Here is a 21,195-nt window from a genome sequence, read left to right as displayed (position 1 = left end):
TTGTTAATAATGGACAATCCATCGCATCCACTACACAGCATTATCTCCAGACAGAAGAGCAGTTTCAGCGACAGACTGCTGTCACTGTCTTGTACTACGGACAGACTGAAGAGATCTTTTCTTCCTCATGCCATGAGGCTCTTTAACTCCACCCGGCAGAGTAAAGGCCCACATTAAACCACACCACCTACATTGGATATTACCGAATCTTACTGCAATGTGTATTCTGTGTAGCACTATTTAGTTACTCTATATAACACGCTACAGTGGGCATTTGCACGTCACACTGGGTATTTGTATATTGCATTCTTTTGGCTTTATTATTGTACTGTTCTCAGCTCAGGGATGCTGCTGGAAATGTGAATTTCCCTTAGGGGATGAATAAAGTATCTATCTATCTATCTATCTATCTATCTAATAAAATCCATCCTTGACATTCCCTCCGAAATTGCCACAACATCTTTGAGCAAGAATCTCACGCAGTTACGTCTCCGCCCGCCGGTATAATGCAGGACTCGGCTGCTTTACTTCTAACTATGTTAAAATGGTTAGAATTGTAAAATTTATAATTAACAATACTCTTAAAACCGACGCCAATGACAGTATAAACGCATAGAACGAGCAGTGCTAACCTGATGCGTCACCACCTCTTCTGTGCTGATAGCGAGGGTAGGATGAAGATGGTCAGATCTCAGTTTGAATATGGCTGACTTGAGTTGGGCAGTGTTGTCTTTTTCAAATATGGTGAAAAATGAGTATATATCCATCTATCTATCTATCTATCTATCTGTCTGTCTGTCTGTCTGTCTGTCTGTCTGTCTGTCTGTCTGTCTGTCTGTCTGTCTGTCTGTCTGTCTGTCTGTCTGTCTGTCTGTACGTCTGTCTGTCTGTACGTCTGTCTGTACGTCTGTCTGTCTGTACGTCTGTCTGTCTGTCTGTCCGTCCGTCCGTCCGTCCGTCCGTCCGTCCCTCCCTCTCTCCCTCTCTCCCTCCCCTCCCTCTCTCTCTCTCTCTCTCTCTCTCTCTAATATATATACTGGACTGTCTCAGAAAATTAGAATACTGTGATACAGTTCTTTATTTTTTGTAATGCAATTAAAAAAACAAAAATGTCATACATTCTGGATTCATTACACATCAACTGAACTATTTTAAGCCTTTTATTATTTGAATATTGCTGATTTTGGCTTACAGCTGAAAAAAACTCAAAAATCCTATCTCAAAATATTAGAATACTTCCTCAGACCAAGTAAAAAAAATAATTTTATAACAGCAAAACTAAATCAAACATTTGAAAATGTCCATTGATGCACTCAGTACTTGGTTGGGAATCCTTTTGCACGGATTACTGCATCAATCCGGCGTGGCATGGAGGCAATCAGCCTGTGGCATTGCTGAGGTGTTATTGATGCCCAGGATGCTTCGATAGCGGCCTTCAGCTCATTTGCATTTGTAGGTCTGGTGTCTTTCATCTTCTTCTTAACTATACCCCACAAATTCTCGATGGGGTTCAGGTCAGGGGAATTAGCAGGCCAATCAAGGACAGTGATGCCATGGTCAGTGCACCAGTTACTGGTGGTTTTGGCACTGTGGGCAGGTGCCAGATCATGCTGGAAAATGAAATACTCATCTCCATAGAGCTTTTCAGCAGATGGAAGCATGTAGTGCTCTAAAATCTCTTGGTACACAGTTGCATTTACTCTGGACTTGATGAAACACAGTGGACCAACACCAGCAGCTGACATGGCTCCCCAAACCATTGCTGACTGTGGGAACTTCACACTGGATTTCAAGCAACTTGGATTTTGCTCTTCTCCAGCCTTTCTCCAGACTCTGGCGCCTTGACTTCCAAATGAAATGCAAAACTTGCTTTCGTCTGAAAAGAGGACTTTGGACCACTCTGCAACTGTCCAGTGCTTCTTCTCCATAGCCCAATCAGACGCTTTTTCCGTTGTCTTGAGTTCAGAAGTGTCTTGACCATGGGAATACGGCTATTGTAGCCCATTTCCCGGACACGTCTGTGAACTGTGGCTTTTGATACCTGGACTCCAGCTTTAGCCCACTGTCTTTGAAGCTCCCTCAAATTCTGGAAGCGGCTCTTCTTCACAATTTTGTTAAGGCTGCGGTCATCTCTCTTGGTTGTGCAGCGTTTCCGGCCACATTTTTCCCTTCCAACAGACTTTTTGTGGATATGCTTTGAAACTGCACTCTGTGAACAGCCTGCTCTTTGAGAAATTTCTTTTTGTGTCTTACCCTCTTGATGGAGGGTATCAATGATGGTCCTCTGGACACCAGTCAGATCAGCAGTGATTTAGTTTACTGAACCAAGCTGAGTGTTTTTTAAGGCTCAGGAAACCCTCGCAAGGTGTTTCAAGTTAATTAGATGATTCAGGTGATTAGTTGAATAGCCTACTTGTATACTTTTTCATGATATTCTAATATTTTGAGATAGGATTTTTGAGTTTTCTTAAGCTGTAAGCCAAATTCAGCAATATTAAAATAATAAAAGGCTTGAAATAGTTCAGTTGATGTGTAATGAATCCAGAATGTATGACATTTTTGTTTTTTTAATTGCATTACAGAAAATAAAGAACTTTATCACAATATTCTAATTTTCTGAGACAGTCCAGTATATATATATATATGTATATATATATATATATATATATCTCATCTCATCAGCTGCACCGCTCATCCTCAGTAGGGGCAGTGGGCAGTGGACACCCTGAACTGGTTGCCAGCCAATCGCAGGGCACACAGGGACAGACAACTATCTCGCTCAGTCACACCTAGGGACAATTTGGAGTACATGCGCTAACCACTGCGCCGCCGTGCTGCCCATATATATATATATATATATATATATAAATATATATATAGATAGATAAAATGTTGTTAGTAATAATATTATTACATTTTATTCTGGAATAAACTGCCCGATGATTGCTGGTATGGGCTCCAGCACCCCCGCAACCCTACTGAGGATAAGCGGTGCAACTAATGAGATGAGATATATATATGTATGTTATATATATATGTATAATATATATATATATATATATATATATATATATATATATATATATAAACATACAGACATATATTCCAGAATAAAATGTAATAATATTATTACTAACATTTTATCTATTAAAGTGTCCAATTATCAAAATTTTAAGAGGACAAAAGTCTAGGCAAATGGGGATAACTAACTGTTATGTATTCTTGAGACATCCGCTGTAAGAATGAATGAACTATTCTTTTAAAAAAACAAAAACAATTGGAAGTTAAAATCAAATTCGATATTGTGTCACTTTCAGGGAGTGAGCAGGAAACAAGAAAAATAGGAAGTCGCATTCTAGCTTTGGAGTCAGCAGAAAAATGTTTTATGTCTGGATCACTTCTAACCCAAGCCAGCATACAAAGTGAGTACCGAAATCTTATTGTTGTTTTTTTTTTGGAGGAGAAGTCTGTAAAAAAGTAAATTTAAGATGCAAGGAATACCCAAAATGTCTTAGGTGAGGTTTTTACAAATAAAGGATAAATTTAGAAAAGTGAAATTTGTTACTTACTGAAAAACTTTAATGTTTTTTATAAAAAATAAATTTAAAAAACTTCATTTCGTGTGAGATGTCTTGCACATTTTGAACAGAACTTTGTTGGTGTTAGTGGATGGTTTTACCGCTTCTTTAGGGTGCGTCTGTTAATAAAGTAGAGAGAAACTCAACATTCATCTTTTTGTTCCCCTGCAAAATTATTATGGCTTATATAACATCAGATTTCGGGGGCCCAATCTTTTAGGAAGTCCTTTGGATTAACTTCTTCCTTAGACATACAACTGCTTGAAAGTACTAACGCAGATCTCTTTCCTTTTTGGCATTTTTGGCTAAATCTGGTCTGGTCCTTCATAGACTTGACTTATTCTAAAAGTAGAAAATTGGGTCTCATATTAGGTAGCCAAAAGACATTTAAGTCATGTTTTAATGTCATGAAATATATTTTGGTCAACTTTCATTTTTGATAAGTCTACAATACAAAATAAATAGACAAAATAAGGAGAGAAGACATCAATGGTTTTGAACTTGCACAGAAAAATCCCTCACAATGACAAATACAATTCTGTTCTAAAAGCCCTCTAATGAGCCCTTTCTTTTTTTTTAATCTCCGGGCTACAAAAAGCTGATCTGCCCGGAAGGTTGCGAAAATCAAAGAACAGCAACAATGATTTAAGCAGTGCATAATAGTCAAAATAACAGAACAGTGGCAACAGCTGACATCCTATGCTATCTCCTTTGCAAGTGTCCAATATTCAAAACAAAAGAAATGTATCAACATTTCAACCAAATAATGTTATTATATTTGCATATTTTTAACCATTTTCAAAAACTTTTTGCTAAGTAATGTGTCCGGTTGATCTCTAGAATTTTTGTAGCTGCTCATGTAACTGCACTGCTTTTCATTGCAGTATTGTTACGATGCACTGTTTTTTTCACTATTATTATTACTTTTCATTTCATTACATTTTCTAAGCTCTACGTTGTAAATAGTTTTTCCTATTTATTCTATTTAGTCTTTTATCTTATTTTTCTCTTTAAAGTCTTTATTAATTGTTTTCCCTGGAGTGCCATGTCCAATCACGGTGCATAGAATGTTGCATCACGTTGATATCAAAGACTATTCTATTCTATTCTATTCTACATCCATCCATATTCTGCAACGCTTATCCTCAGTAGGGTTGCTGGGGTGCTGGAGCTCATGCCAGCTATCTTCAGGCAGTGGACAGGGGACACCCTGAACTGGTTGCCAGCCAGTCACAGGGCACACAGAGACTGAAAAATCACTCATTCACACCGGCCATGCACTAACCACCCGGGCGCCGTTCAACTCTATTCTATTCTATTCTATTCTATTCTATTCTATTCTATTCTATTCTGGATATCTGCTGATGACACAGAAAAAAAAAATCGTGTTTAAAATGGAAAATGATGCTCAATAAATTATGCTCATTGAAGTGAGCAGAGAGGTGTGAATAAAGACAAAACATCTGTCATATTTCAGGAGCACATCCGAGATGAGTGTGGATTACATCCAGTATGGAGATTACACAGCGGAAAACGAAACCGAAGCAGCCATCAGCGTCTTCGCAGGGCTGAATGTCAATGGTCACCGCGCCGCTTGGACTCCTTACCTTGTGGCCATCTATGTCTTCATCTGCTTGGGGGGCCTGGCAGGGAACTCTCTGGTGATCTGGATCTGCGCCCGAACAAAGAAAAGAACTGTTCTCACCACTTGGTACCTGAGTCTAGCTATCTCCGACTTGGTTTTCTGCGCCCTCTTACCTTTGGAGGTGGTCTACATGCTCACATTGCACTGGCCCTTCGGACTGGCGCTATGCAAGCTGGCATCCTCGGCGCTCTTTCTCAACATGTACAGCAGCGTTTTCCTCTTGGTCCTGATCAGTGCCGACCGATGTCTGGTGGCCTCCTTGCCCGTCTGGTCGAGGAACCACCGCACGGTTCGAGGGGCCTCTGTGGCTGTGGTGTTTATGTGGGCGCTTTCGGCGCTCCTCACCTTGCCCTCGCTGGTTTTCAGACAAACGGCGGTGTGGGGGGACACGGTCCACTGCTACATGGGCTACATGGAGCCGTCAAGACACAAGGCAGTGGCGTTGAGCCGCTTTGTATGCGGCTTTCTGGTGCCATTTCTGGCTATTGTGTTGTGCAGTTTACTGCTGGCTGTCAAGCTGCGAGGAATGAGCATCAGGTCTGAGTTCTGCTTATTTCCTGTTGGGTTTTACCAGAAAACAGTAATGGTTTAGACCAGGGCTCTCCAATGTGTTGCCCGCAAGCACCTGGATGCCTCCTAAGGTTAGCTGAGGTGCCCGGATAGCTGTTCTGAAAACCAGTTACTGGTGTTGGGTCATTGTTATTTTCTAGTAAAGCTATTTTGTTAGAGGTTGACTAAATCTATTTAACCCTTCTTCAAATAATTAACCTGGTAATAACATAGTAACAACACCTTAACAACATGATAAGTTGTTATTTTATAAACACATGTCAAACTGGGTTCCCTTTTCACTAAAAAGGTTGTAGACCTACGGTAAGGTAGTAAGGTTTTTGATTATATTATTTTTTCAGACAGATACGCACAATAAAATTACCAGTGTTAATTTCACCCTCTTCGATAAGGACGATAAGCGAGTCAGGAAATGGATGGGAGGGATGTTAACTAAGGTAGTGTTACAAGTTCACTCTTTAAATGTTGATTTAATATAGTTTATTTCAAAGGTGTAGTGTGTCATTTACGGTGTTCTTAAAAAGTACAAGTAGAATATTTTCTCTAAATAATATATGTTAATAATGCACAAATCAGTTCAAAGAACACTTATTCTTTTTTTCCCACTGCGCCTACGTGCTTATTTTTTACTTTTATCAAAGCTGTTCGGGGCGGAACACATGAGTAAGGAGGATTGGTGGGTGATGGGGGTGCCAAGTGACTTCTTGCTCATTTTTTATTTTAGTTTATATTTGTTAGTAAAGCTTGAAAGGGTGAAAGGGATAAAAGGTCTGCTTCAAGTAAAGTTTAAAAGCCCACATAAGCCCCAAGAAAGATGAAAAAAAGAATGGTTTTCAACCGTTAAATAATCACAAATCCTAAACTATTGGAATGATATAATGCTATTAATAAAATGCAATTTTAAGGAGAAAATGGGTTCAGATATAGCCATTTTTTAAAAACCAAATCCAGGAGGGAGTCAATATTGTGTTCTTGTGGTATCGGTCTGTGGTATCGGTCTGTGGTATCGGTTTAAATGACCACTCAACAGTTTAGTATCAAGTGGCAAAACATCCATCCATTATCTGCACCGCTTATCCTCAGTAGGGTCGCGGGAGTGCTGGAGCCCATCCCAGCTGTCTTCGGGCAGTTACAAATAAGGTTACAAACTTTTAACACTACCTCTGTGAACAAATTGTTCCTATCTGTACAGTGTTAAATTAACACTGGTTGTTTTGCCGCTGGCACCAGATGGATGGAAAAAAGCTATGTCTTATTTCTCTAATTTAGGGTTTGTGACAAACATACTATAGGTAGTGAAAAAGAAAGGCCTTTTTCTTCCTCTGTGTGTTCTTTTACATCCAGTTTGTGAGATGGGTAAAAGAAGCACGGGAGCTGAAATGAGCAGTTTGTGAATTAAGTTTTATTAAAACAAAACTTACTTGTAGGATTCTGTAGTGCTCTGTCAACATGGCTGACGATTACTTTTATTCTGGGAGGGCAGGCCATGAAGAATATAAAACTTTAGAGCCCTTTTCTCAGACCAAATCTGGCAGGTATTCATAGAACTCAAGGTCTTTTACTAACTGAAAACTAAAAACACCGCTTGAAAAACACAACATGAAACAATGTAGGGACTGAATAACAACGGAATTAATGGATGTATCGAGAAGTCAAGTAAATAATTCCACTCAAATACATGAATAATCACAAAATGCATTAATTATCACTGAATAAGTAAAATAGTTCTAAATGACTAAAATAAAAATAAGGTTGCAAATGAAGAACTCGTACAATCATGCAGTGACACATTTCAATATTCCAACAATAGTATCGCTCAATGCTCATGAGTTTATAATTACCGTATTTTCCGCACTATAAGGCGCACCGGGTTATAGGGCTCACCCCCAAAAAATAGTTTTTGGTCCTATATTTTCCATACATAAGGCGCACCGGATTATAAGGCGCTACAATGGGAACGTCGACAAAACAGTCAGATAGTTCAGTCAAACTTATTACCCCCTTAACATTCCGAAAGCTTGCAAAGAAGCAAATACGCGTCTCAGACATGTACGGAAACAGTGTCTGTACGATGTCACCAATCACTCAAATGCATCGTTCCAAATATCATTCGGAAGGTTAAAGTCTTGGGATTCAAGAAATGCCAAACATTTCTTGGTTTCCATTTTATTTTTTGCTGGCAACTGTGTGGACAGCAAAGCAATAATTTTATTGTGCAGGGAAACGGGGTTCTTTACTGTGCATATGACAATAAACTGAATTGAATTTAGTTTAAAAATAGACTCATCACAGAAACATCAAGATCGTTCCAAAACAAGATACCGGGAAAATATAAAGCCGCATAGCTCACCTAAGTTCTCTTGCAGCCATCACGTTCAATAATGATACGTAACCATGGTCTTCTTACAACCGTGAGTGTAGTAAATCCAGGAGAGTAAAATATTTACAAATACAGAATAGTAAAAAATGTTTTCTCTATGCCGTAGTGCAACCCAACGTGTGATTCACATTCATCTTTTTCGGCCAATTGCAGGCTTTGTTTCGCCCCTTTAGCCTATGCGAGCCTGTAAATGATAAAGAGGATCCGCCCCCTTTACCTCCGAATAACTTTAGCCAATAGTGACTTATTCAAATGATGATTGACACATTGGTTAGGAAATGAAATTCCGGTATATAAATCCCAGCATGCACCGCGGACTACTTCGCCTTCGGGGGAAAATCTAGTCGGCGGCTGTTTGCCTTAGTTGCAAGACTTTGCGACTTAATATTGATCCATATATAAGGCGCACTGTATTATAAGGCGCATGGTCAACTTTTGAAAAAAATAAAGGCTTTTAGGTGTGCCTTATAGTGTGGAACATACGGTATGTTTGATTCTCTATTTATCAGACCAATTACAATACTCAAGTTTTGTAGTCATCGAAACCTGAACCTCACACCAATCCCATTAGGACATAAAATTCCCTTGCTTTTGTAAAAAATTACAGATATTCTTAAACAAATACATTATTCCCCAAGATAAATTTTCCCCTTATACTGCATACAATCCAAGTCAAGTTTATCTGTATTGCCCTTAATCACAAGGAGTCTAAAGGGGCTGCACAGACCACAGATTATTTGCAAACCACAGACTATTATTACACCATCCTCTGATCCAAAATTTACATGAGGGCAAGGAAAAACTCAAAAACCTCAACATGAGGAAAATGAAGAAACCTTGAGAAGGGACCGCACATGAGGTAGTCCCCCTTCCAGGATGACCAGGCTGCTATGGATGTTGTAATGACAATTAATACAGAGATATCGTCAACAGGAAATCCATAGAAGAATGTATTTGAATTTTAGGTTTTCTCTTTTTCTATACACAATATTTAATGGACTGTCATTTGACACTAAGAGACTCAATCATTGCAGCTGTTTTCCTTGCAATTATTTAATGTTTGCGTACAGTTAGCCCGGAAAATGTCAACCTTTTGTCTTGGTCAAGTGATTGCTTGTGATTGTGGTTAAATCATCTATTTAATCTCATTGATTTTGATCCCACGTACACGAAGTTGGCACCCTATTCACTGTACCTGCCTTCTGTTCATATAGATCCAGCAAGCCTTACAAAATCATGGGAGCGCTCATCTGCTGCTTCTTCGTGTGCTGGGTTCCCTACCACACTTGTGTTCTCCTGGAGTTGGATGTGAAGAATCTTAGCTTGGACGGTTTTCACGTTGGCATAACATTCGGGGCGACTCTGGCAGCTGCGAATAGCTTCCTTTCGCCCATTCTCTACATTTTCATTGGAAATAATTACAGCCAACTCTTAAGAAGCTCATTGAGGCAAAGGTTGGAGTCGTTGATGACGGACGATTTCCGGGCGGGACCTTCTCAGTTCGTGCAAAACATGCAAAACTTGTGATCTTTTACCAAGAAACATTATCTGTCTGGAGCAAGATCACATCTTTTTAAAACACATAAAAGGGGAAAACACATCTCAATTGGAAAATTGCAGACTAAATTCTGGAGCATATTGTGCTTACACACTAAACAGAAGATGCCTCACTTGGTTGAAGCAACCTGCAACCACAATAGGATTCTTAAAGGGACAGTGTGTACTTCTTAGGGCAGGGGTGGTGAACATGTGGCTCTAGAGCCGCATGCGGCTCTTGGCCAATAAGAATGCGGCTCTTTGCCTCATCATATCTTCTATATACTGTGGCTCTTTGACTTGTTTCATATTTAGTTATTTTTTTGTGTATATTGAGGATGGACACTTACCTTGAAATCAACACAAGAACAATACTTGTTGTATTGTAAGGAGAGGAGTTTGTTATGAGAAATAATGTTTTTAATTGTGTGTGTTTGTGTCTTTCTGTCATTGCATGTCAGTGTGTGGTGTGGCTCTTTGACTCTCAATGTTAAAAATTTCGGCTCTTTGTGTCAAACTTATTCGCCACCCCTGACTTATGGCTTCCAAGTGGTGAAAAGTAATTCAATTAAAAATAACTATATTGATTTAGATAATAAGCAAAAAGTCAGGTTCGGAAGGCTTGCCTTAGCGGGAGCTGAAGATTCGCAACGATCGGACGCTGGTAACAGGGAGTCGGGGGGTTTAAAAAGTGGCAAAGAGCCAATCAGCGACCAGGGCTGTTGGCGCCACCGGGGCAGCTGCAGGTGCCCCGAATCAGTAATCATGACAGAACCGCCCCCTTAAGGGACGGCTGCAGAATTCCCCCCCCAAAAAAGCAATCCAACCGGCAGCAAAAAAGGTAATCCAACAGGCAGAAAAGAAAAACAATCCAACAGGCAGGAAAGAAAAAAAGATGCACCCAGAAAAAAAAATTCAAAACTCCACCGAGTGAACCGAAGCACCATCATCGGCATCAGGAGGTGGGGCAAAAGCGGGGCCCGGTGGAAACCGAGCTGACAGGCAGGCGTCGTAGCCGGGCACGCGGACGCCGGGACTGGCGAGCAGACGGACGTCGAGACCGGCGGGAAGGCAGGCGGACGGACGGACGTCGAGACAGGCGGATGGACGGACGTCAAGACAGGCGGACGGACGGACTTCGAGGCTGGTGGGAAGGCAGGCAGACAGACGGACGTCGAGATAGGCGGACGGGCGGACGTCGACACAGGCTGGCAGACGAAGAGTCGGGCGGGCAGGCGGACCAAGCGTCAGGCGGGCAGGCAGACAAAGCGTCGGGCGGGCAGGCGGACGAAGCGTCGGGCGGGCAGGCGGACGAAAAGTCAGATTGGTGGGCAGAAGAGTAGGACTGGCGGACAGACGAGCCAGACGGGCGGGCAGACGAGCCGGACGGGCTGGCAGACGAGCCGGATAGATGGGCAGACGAGCCGGACGGGCGGGCGGACGGGCGGGCAGACGGGCCAGCAGACGAACCTGACGGGCGAGCAGACGAACCGGACGGGCGAGCAGACGAGTCAGACTGGAGAGCAGAAGAGTCGGACAGGCGGACAGGTGAATCAGGCAGGCAGACCGGCATGGCAGACCGACAAACAGGCCTGACGGAAGGCATGGCAGGCGGACAGACGGGCAAGGCAGGTGGACAAGCGGACAAGTCTTACAGGCGGACAGGCATGCAGACGGGGACCTCGCACAGATTGGACGTTGTGGGAGGAGGCCTGGAGCGGACAGGATGAGAGGCAGTGTGCAGACAGGTCCGGTGGCATTCAGCACCCCACTCCAGAACCGCCTCCGTCCGCCAGTCCAAGCGAAGGTTGTGCTTAATCAGCCACGGGTGTCCCAGGACGAACGGTTGACCGGGGGTAGGAAGCAGGTGGAAACTTATCTGCTCGCTGTGGTTCCCAGACAGTGTCATTTCCACTGGCTCTGTAACTTGCGTTGCCGTGCCCAATAGATGACCGTCCAGAGCTTAGGCAGGAACTGGGGTTGAAGGAGGAATACACCTCAATCCCATTCTCCGGGCTAAGGTCGCATCCAGGACGTTGACCTCTGCGCGCAAGTCCACAAGGGCGGACAGGGACTGGGTTGACCCGGGGCTCCGAAGGTGCACCTGGAGCCTTGGCCTTCCGGTCGGGGAGATCCGGGTGTGAACGGAACTTAACCGGAAGACTCCAATCGTCCGATGAGCTCCCCCTTTGGACAGGCAGAATGATATCCGGTGACCTTGACCGCCACAGTACAGGCAGAGGCCCTCAGAGAGTCGACGCTGATGCTCCTCGACGGACAGCAACGCGCGATCCACCTCCATTGCCTCTTGTGGGTCTAGTAGGGTTTTGGGTGGCTGCTGGAAATCCGAAGGGGCGCCAGTTCCCTCGGGTAAGCAGGAAACTAGATGGCTCTGGCAGACTCTCTCACGGCCTCGACCCTGGACCCGGCAATCGACCAGGGCCGTGAGCGCAACGGCCTCGTCGAAGTTGGTAGGCGGAGCGTGGAACACCAACTCATCCTTCATGTAGTCTTCCAAACTGTTGAGGTAGGCGTCCACTAACGCCTCCACATTCCAGTTGCTCTGGCTTGCGAGTGTCCGGAAGTCGATTAAATAATCGGTGATCGATCGCCTTCCCTGACGTATCCTCATCAGAGATCTCGACACGTCGACTGATGAGGATCCTGTGTCAAATACCTTGAGGATCTCCTGGGCTAGAAGATCATGATAGCTTGTGTGAGAAACGTTACGCATCTGGATCCTCCTCCTGTTTCGGTTGATAGATTTATTTAAAAAAAGAAGACTTAATACCTATACAAGCCTTGACATTTTAAGATAAATCATTTCACTTATCATGCAACATTTGCAGGCCTCAATTTGCGTGTTTATTTCATGCCTGTCTACCTCACCCAATTGCTCTACTTTATAACAATAGCAATTCCCTCTGTTAAGCGATAATACCCCTTACAAACACAACGTGAACAGACTATGTAAAATAAAAACCGGGATAATTTGTGTAAACAATTGTATTTTATTTACCAAGTAAGCAATTTAAACAATTATCTCGGAATATTTCCTAGTCTTCTACCAGTTGCAGTAAATTCAGTGTTGTTTTTTATACTTTTTGGTTTGAACAAATGTATTGACACTAATATTAAAATAAAACAATCATGACAATCACAACAGCAATCAAGCACATTCATAATATTATGTTCCAATATGATGTTATTACCAGCAAACACATAGTGAGGATTTGAACAACCCTTCTCGAAAATCCTATTAGCAATCAAACATATTCCAGTATGCTATATTTTTCCCCGTAGAAATGTTACACGCCATACACAATTTGAAATGATCAAAAAACGTATAAATTCAGGGAAACATATCCTTTGACGATTTGACGTGTATGTTATTTGGTCTGCGTTATCAAATTAATTTCAAACACTTCAACAGTTCTGACGCTAGATGACGCTGTATACTTTCAGTTTCATTGAGCTGACACACGTTTGGGAGAAAAAATAGTAGAAGAAGATTTTGTTTTTGGATGACGATGAAATAAATAAAATGGCCAACTTTCTAACGATGTGACGTCGCCAGTTTACTCTTTGTTGACTTTCACCGAAACTTTATATTATTTAAAGGTGTTTGTTTCACGTCAGAGACCTTTTCGTTCCGTCACCTTGAATTGCTGCTAACTGGGCTGTTCCGGACGACGGCTTAAAACCAGGAAGCTAGTTAACCTCTGTCTAGCTTCGATCGCGTTTGACCTAATCCCCGAAGAATTGTGCATCATCCCGGGGTCTTCATGTGCGGGTTTTGACGTGTTGGGGGCTGGTGGGGCTTCGCCGTTTAAGTCGCCTAACTGGAGTTCTGGTTTCAATCTGTAAATGGCTACTGCGGCGCCCTCTTCACCTCCCCCGGCAACCGGCTGTGCTGTAGGAGGAGGAGGATCTGCCGGGCCCGAAAACGCGAGCGCTGGACCCAGCAGCTCCAATGCAGCCGACGGCGGCAACCAGGACAGCACGTTTGAATGCAACATTTGTCTGGACACCGCCAAAGATGCTGTTATCAGCCTGTGTGGCCACCTCTTCTGGTAGGAAATCCCCCAAAACGCCCTTGGGCGTTCAACATTCCCGTCTTAACATTTATTTTTGGGTTATAAAATTATTTTTGCTATTCTCAGTTTTTAGTAACAATGACAATGGCCCCGATTGATAGATTGAATTTGGGCGATCGGCGTTCATTAGCTGCAGTACCCGATTTGGCCAAAAGCAGAATATGCAAAGTTATATGTTTATCGCTTTTGTTGGTATTTATTGGTGGTACCTTGACACGAAACATAGCTCACACCTGTCAACCTCCACGGCTCTATGCCCTTACAAACTGTCATCTTTTCCCTTACAAAATACAAAAAAAAATCTTACACAATATTTTTATTATTATTATCATCCATTATCTGCACCGCTTATCCCCAGTAGGGTTGCGGGGGTGCTGGAGCCCATCCCAGCTATCTCCGGGCAGTGGGCAGGGGACACCCTGAACTGGTTGCCAGCCTGTTGCAGGGCACACAGATACAGACAACTCACTTGCTCATTCACACCTAGGGACAATTTGGACCAGCCAAATAACCTGACATGCATCATTTTGGAAAGTGGGAGGAAACTGGAGTGCCCTGAGGAAACCCACGCAAGCACGGGGAGAACATGCAAACTCCACACAGGAGGTTCGATCTCATGACCACAGAACTGTGCCGCACACGCGCTAACCACTGCGCTGCTGTGCTGCCCTATTATTATCATATTATTTACTATTGTTTTATTTTTATGCATTTATTTTTATCAAAACAATATCTGACAATAGCTTTATTGTTTTAATAAGCTTATATAGAATACGATCGCTATTGTCGGAAGCGCAGCAGAATGCGCGTTCACGCGAGGGGGGGAGGATTTTGCTGGGGAGTCGAAATTAGGCACTACTACAGCGGCAGACGCATGCGCACAGTAGCATCAAACGCTCGCTTCGTTTACAACAAAATAAATGGTACGGTGTATACCGAATGATACCCATAATTGACAAATTTGCGTTTTTCTGTACTGATATTCTTGTACATGGTACACATCTTAAAATGCATAAGAAACGTACTTTGTGCGGCAAAAACCTACAAGTTGACAGGTATGACAGCTAAAGACATATTGAACTATCTTCTTTATTCATTATCCATTATCCGCTATCGGTCAGTTCAGAATACGCTACAAAGCCTAGGAGCCGGGACTCTTACTCTCAGCCAAAAGGCTAAGCTAAGGTCCAAGCCTCAAAGCCTTGCTGCGATCATTGCGAATGCACCGTACCCGGAAGTGGGGGGGGTGTATTTTTTGAGGGTTACTGCTCTATCTTCTTTATTCATTATCCGTCATCGGTCAGCTCATAATACGCTACAAAGCCCAGGAACCGGAACTCTTAGTCTCAGCCAAAAAGCCAAGTTAAGGTCCTAGCCTCAAAGCCTTGACGCGATCATTGCGAGTGCACCGTTCCCGGAGGTATTGCAATACCGTACCCGGAAGTTTTTTTGGTTTGAACAAATTTATTGACACTAATAACAGAAAACAATCATGACAATCTCAAGAGCAATTAAGCACATTCACAATATTATATTTCAATATGACGTTTAACAGCAAACACAATGTGAGGTTTGAACAACCCTTCTCGAAAAACTTAATAGCAATCGTATGTTGAGTCCTAACCACAGGGTGACTCTGATTAAAGATGTCAAAAGAAAAGGCATTTGATTTGATGTCATCATCACACTATTTTTACTCACAGTGCCACGTTGTATAATGTTGTAATGGAGCATTATGGGATAGAGTTTAGCCTAGACAATGTTGCACAACGCGGTGGTGTGAGTAAAGAAGTGTAATGATGGAATACAATTTAATGCCTTTTACCATGTCATCTGGATCCGTAGTAGCCTAGTGAATACACTGTGGATCTAGGCTAGTTATTATTATCATCGTTGTTGTTACTGATGTTATTGTTTGGCCGGGCCGCAAGAAAATAGTCAGACATTAAACTGGTCTGTGATAGATAAAAAGTTGCCAACCACTGGTGTAGTGAACTTACTGAAAATTAGACAAAAATATTTCAAGTTGATCAAATGAATAAGGCAATATTTTCTTGCGGCTCTGTTTTAACAGCCACAACTTTAAATGAAAGAAGTCATATTATTCAGGCACCATCAGTAGCCTTTATGTTCTATATAGTTGAGCAAAAGTGGGCTCAAATCACTTCATAGAAAAAAAATGATAAAGAAAAATTTCTGTCATTCAGTGAGCTGAAGATTTACCCTTAAATTCCTACATAATGTTTTCCCTCAATGCTAAATGTATTTGATAGCAGTTAACAATTCCTTTGATTCCAGTTTTTATGCTATTAAATGGGAATTGCTATCGGCTACCATCATGATAACTTAAAATGGCTACTATCAGCCCCAGTGTGAAACCTATTATTGGTATTTTGTCCATGGTAAAAATGAAGGGATGATTTAGAATTTCACACTCAATGTACTGGGTATTTTTTTAAATAAAATGGTCAGATGTTGCAGATTGTATTGCAAAGGATTTTTTTTACTAAAGTGAGAAAGTGAAATATAAATGAATAAAATATTAAGATAATGATTATTAAAACTGAATGTTTGAAAATCTTTGTTCTCATGTATTTTGTCTGTATTTCATAACTAATGGAAATATGTCATTTTACTTCTCTTTCCTCTCCTGATTTTCCATCAGCTGGCCTTGTTTGCACCAGGTAAGCATCTTTGTCCTTTTTTAGACAAATAATATACATACATATGTCTTTTTTACATTTTCTTAAATGATTTACGTAGAAATTATTTCTCTGCCCGAGTTGAAATCAAACTAATCATTTCCTTTTCTCAAATAGTTTTACTGGTTTCCTATTATCATTAATGTTGTATTTTTGTTGGTTTGTTTGTTTTTCAGTTACAGACTGTGTTATGGGTATGGTACAGTGTGTAGTATTTAATGCTGGGTCGCAAACTTGTGGCCCACGGGCCATTTACGAGCCTCAAGACAATAGTTTGATGTCCGGGACATAATATAAAAGCTAAATGTTGGAGAGGCCCGCACGAGTTTGAAATGGATTCTTCATCTGATCTATTTAGGTAGCACTCAAAATGCACTCAACCTTTTTTGAGCCCAGGCACATTTTTTTCATTGAAAAAAATCCCACGGGACACCACTAGTCAGTGCCGTTGCATCAGGTACAAGTAAATCCAAATGCAAGATAGACCACAGTGCATATACATTACAGACTCAAAGTTTAAACAATTTATCTGATTCAATGAACCTTTTTTTTTTTTTTTGCTAACTGAACACAAAAATAATTGAATCGAATTGAAATGCGGAAAAAGAGACTGCTGGAGTGTGGAAGGAGATAGTCAAAACTGTTGAACTGAAGCCCAAACAACATTGGATGCATTTTACATGGATCCTTTGGTGAGTTTCTTCCCTTGAAAACCCGATGACCCCCAACCTCACGCAGACCCTAGTTCCAGCGACCCCCGAGTAAATTGAGTTTGAGACCCCTGGTGTAGTGCCTCCTAGTGGTTGAAAACAAAACATTCATTAAAAAAAATATATATTTACATATTTATTTTAAAGTAAACAAAAATACTTGCACGATGAAATAAACTTGCATTTTCAAAATACTTGTAGGTAAAGAATTTATCATTTCTCTGACATAAAATGAGCCTCAGCAAGAGGAGCTGACCTTACGTAAGTCTGGTTAAAAATGAGAAGCACAATGGTACGTTTTAAACCCTTTGAGTCTCCAGAGTATGTAATCTTTGATGTGCTTTTTTGCACTCGTTTTTGGTTGCCCTACACAATAAAGTGAGATCTATTGGACAAATAAGACACACTGTCCTTTTAAGATACTCATCACGACACTGTTTGTTAGGAAAACTAGTTAATGGATTCAGAGACTGAATGTGAACTTCTTGTTTTAATGCATTAGTGGAAACTTTTTAAATTAAATGTTTTTTTTCCTAAGTGGTTGGAGACGAGACCAAGCAGACAAGTGTGCCCAGTGTGTAAAGCAGGCATCAGTAGGGACAAAGTCATCCCCTTATATGGGCGTGGAAGCACTGGTCAGCAAGACCCCAGGTTGGAAGCAGTTCAGTGCAAAACAGCAGTTGGGTCACATTGACAACTGACTGAATTCAAAGACATTTTTTCTTTTTTTTCCAGAGAAAAAACACCCCCACGACCTCAAGGCCAAAGGCCCGAACCAGAAAACCGTGGCGTGAGTACTACTTACAGCTTGGGTGGGCAAACTACGGTCCACGGGTAACATGCAGCCCAACAGGCTTTTTGATTCGCCCCGCCGAACAAAACCCGTCAAAGTATAATGACAAAATATATAATGGTAAATAAAGTACTACACATTTTTAAAAATTGAATTGTTTTGGTGCCAACTTTATACCCATTATAACGTTGTTTGTCTACTACAAAAAATACTACTACATAAATACTATAAAAATACTGCAAAATGACTACAAAGCCAAATATCAAATTTAGTGTTTAAAATTAGGGGCCTAATATTCTAAAAGAAAAAAACCTACATAAATACTACAAAATGAATACTACAGTAGTACTACAAAAATACTATCGTGTAAATACAAAAAAAAAACCTTCAGAAATACTACAAAATGCATCACAATAATACTACAAAAATACTACATAAATGCTACAAACATCCTACGACAGTAATACTACAAAAATAATTAAATGGAATTACTAAACAATACTACAAAAACACTACTACAGTAGTACTATAAAATACATCTACAGTAATATTACAAAAAAACTACAGAAATACTACTGCAGTAAATACTACAAAAATACTGCTATTGAAATACCAAAAAATACTACAGATATACCACCCAAGACATCGCAAGTACACAAGAATCACACGGATCCCTTAACCGCCAGGGTGGGAGGTGCCCCACCTTCTATGTTGTGTCTTGGGCAAAAGTACTAAAAAAATACTACTACCGAAATAATACAAAAATACTATGACCGAAATACTAGAAAATAACTACAGAAACACTGTGTAAATACTACTACCAAAATACTGCAACAGTAATAGTCCCAAAATATTACTACAGTACTGGAAAAAATATTACGGAAATACTACAATAATTTTAAAATTATACAAAAAAAACCTATCTGCAATAATAGTACAAAAATACATTGACAGTATTACCACAACAATACTACAGAATTACTACAAAATACTACAACAGAAAATCTACAAGAATTCTAATACAGAAATAATATGAACATTTTACTGCAGTAATACTACAAAAACACTTCAAAAATACAAATACTACAAAACTAAATATCAAATTCAGTGCTTAAAACAGGGACTTAATGTGTATTCTACTTTGATTGTGAGCGTTTCAAAATCAATCTGATGATGTTAAACTTGTTAAAAGCAAATATAAAAAGAAATATAACATGTAGATGTCTGCATGTATATTTATTCATAAATGTGAAAAATTAGATAGATAGGTCTCCAGGAAGTATTTTAACACAATGAAGCCCTCGACTCAAAGTTTGCCTATCCCTGACTTGGAGTGTACTAAGTAGTTCTAAGTTTAATTTGTTGTGTATTCCAACACAATAAGCCTAACAGTATCGTCACTCAACAGTTGAACCCTTCTCGTTGGCAGGGCTTCCAGGGATTTGGCTTCGGTGATGGAGGATTTCAGATGTCTTTTGGGATCGGTGCTTTTCCCTTTGGTATATTTGCCACAGCCTTTAACATAAATGACGGCAGACCCCCACCAGGTATTCAGCATGCCTTTATTATGGCGGCCTCGTAATTTTTATTTGACCTTTCTCACTGCCCCGCTCAGCCGCCCCGGGAACTCCGCAGCACATGGACGAACAGTTCCTGTCCCGACTCTTCCTCTTCGTGGCGCTGATTACCATGTTTTGGCTCCTCATTGCTTGAACACAACGTGGGATTTATTTATAGACTAGTCTCCTTTTTTTTCCTTTTTGTCTCCTGGAAATGCAGTTCTTGTATTGAAGTGTATTGATACTCAAAACAATAAAATTGCCTGGAGTACCGTTTCCAATCTCGTTGCATACAACGATTCATAACGTCGATATCAATGAGAAGAAAGACAATTCAATTAAACTTCTTGTTTTAACTGCATTGCGAAAACTTTTCGACTGAATGTTTTTTTTTCCAAGTTCTTGTCGACGAGACAATTTAATTCAAACTGTAAATCTTAAAAGAATACAGTCATTTTACGGTTATGGACTATTTATTGGATTAATCAAGAAAGTTTGTGTTTTGATCAGCCTGTCTTGATTCACTGATTTTGCAGATTTTGGGAATGTCTCAGTATTGCTTTGGCACCTTTCAGGTAGAAGTAAGAGAATGATCTTAATTTTTGCTTTTTCTATATAAACTGCATTGCTTGGCTTTTTGAGGAAGCAACTGATCACATATTTCATCTGATCAAGGTAAAAAGAATGTTCATAACAGTTCAATTACTTGGTTGATTTCTGTACCGTATGCCATTGAAAATCTTTTTTTTTCTTATTATGGAACACGAACTAAAATAACTTAGTTTGGTGAAAGAAATCTATAGAATTATGTTGTAAAATATTGAAATTACTATGTAAAATTTTCTCAAACACATTAAATTGCTGCTTTGAATATCATTTAAAGGAAGTTTGATTTTTATTCACCTCGTTTTTCATATTTGTATAAACATATACTGCAGCACAGCACGGTGGATGAGTGGTTAGCACATCCGCGGCACAGTTTTGAGGTCATGGGATAGAATCTTCCTGTGCGGAGTTTGCATGTTCTCCCCGTGCTTGCGTGGGTTTCCTTCGGGCACTCTGGTTTTCTCCCACATTCCTAAAACATGCATGTCAGGTTAATTGGCCGGTCCAAATCGTACATAGATGTGAATGAGCGAGTGAGTTGTCTGTCCCTGTCTGCCCTGCCACTGGCTGGCAACCAGTCCAGGGTGCCCACTGCCCGAAGATAGGTGGGATGGGCTCCAGCACCCCGCGACCCTACTGAGGACAAGCGGTGCAGATAATGGATGGATCCTTTTTTGGCTAGAGTTGTACCATTTGTGTCAAAATAATTTCACTCTCCTCAACACAATTCACCTAGCACGTTAAAATGATAATTCTTTAGTTATATAATGATAAATCTAGTCATGTCTGCAGTAGAGGTAATAAAATGTCAATCATTAAGGTGGGCTGGGCTTCTCTTTCGCTGATTTTTTTTCTTCTTCGTGGAGTATATGCACAGCATGCACGCTGTTCAACACACTTCGGCGCCGAAGTGCAGCTTCAGGTTTACTTGGTGCTCTTTCCCTCGAATCCAGTCAATGGGTTGGTTTTAGCCTTTTATATCCACAGTTCGGGATGGAATTTTTTTAGGTCTGATCTTA

The 21,195-nt window shown here is 40.8% G+C and overlaps 2 protein-coding genes across 2 annotated transcripts; both read left to right on the top strand.

The window, feature by feature from the left end:
* Nucleotides 1–5,061: 5,061 nt before the first annotated feature.
* LOC148350888 (chemerin-like receptor 1) lies at nucleotides 5,062–10,302 on the top strand. Its single transcript, XM_088356135.1, has 2 exons — nucleotides 5,062–5,760; nucleotides 9,388–10,302. The coding sequence occupies exons 1-2, from the start codon at nucleotides 5,069–5,071 to the stop codon at nucleotides 9,698–9,700; spliced, it is 1,005 nt and encodes a 334-aa protein (XP_088212261.1). The 5' UTR covers nucleotides 5,062–5,068; the 3' UTR covers nucleotides 9,701–10,302.
* Nucleotides 10,303–13,201: 2,899 nt separating this feature from the next.
* rnf185 (ring finger protein 185) lies at nucleotides 13,202–19,846 on the top strand. The gene is made up of 6 exons (XM_088319832.1): nucleotides 13,202–13,782; nucleotides 16,472–16,490; nucleotides 17,757–17,869; nucleotides 17,954–18,008; nucleotides 19,441–19,558; nucleotides 19,627–19,846. Exons 1-6 carry the CDS (start codon nucleotides 13,577–13,579, stop codon nucleotides 19,722–19,724), a joined length of 609 nt encoding a protein of 202 aa, XP_088175958.1. The 5' UTR covers nucleotides 13,202–13,576; the 3' UTR covers nucleotides 19,725–19,846.
* Nucleotides 19,847–21,195: the final 1,349 nt, after the last annotated feature.

Source organism: Urocampus carinirostris, chromosome 16 (assembly GCF_059441175.1).
Source record: "Urocampus carinirostris isolate Australia breed hairy pipefish chromosome 16, RoL_Ucar_1.0, whole genome shotgun sequence".
NCBI lineage: Eukaryota > Metazoa > Chordata > Actinopteri > Syngnathiformes > Syngnathidae > Urocampus > Urocampus carinirostris.
The sequence above is the reverse complement of the archived record's forward strand: the minus strand, read 5'-3'. Positions and strand labels throughout refer to the sequence as shown.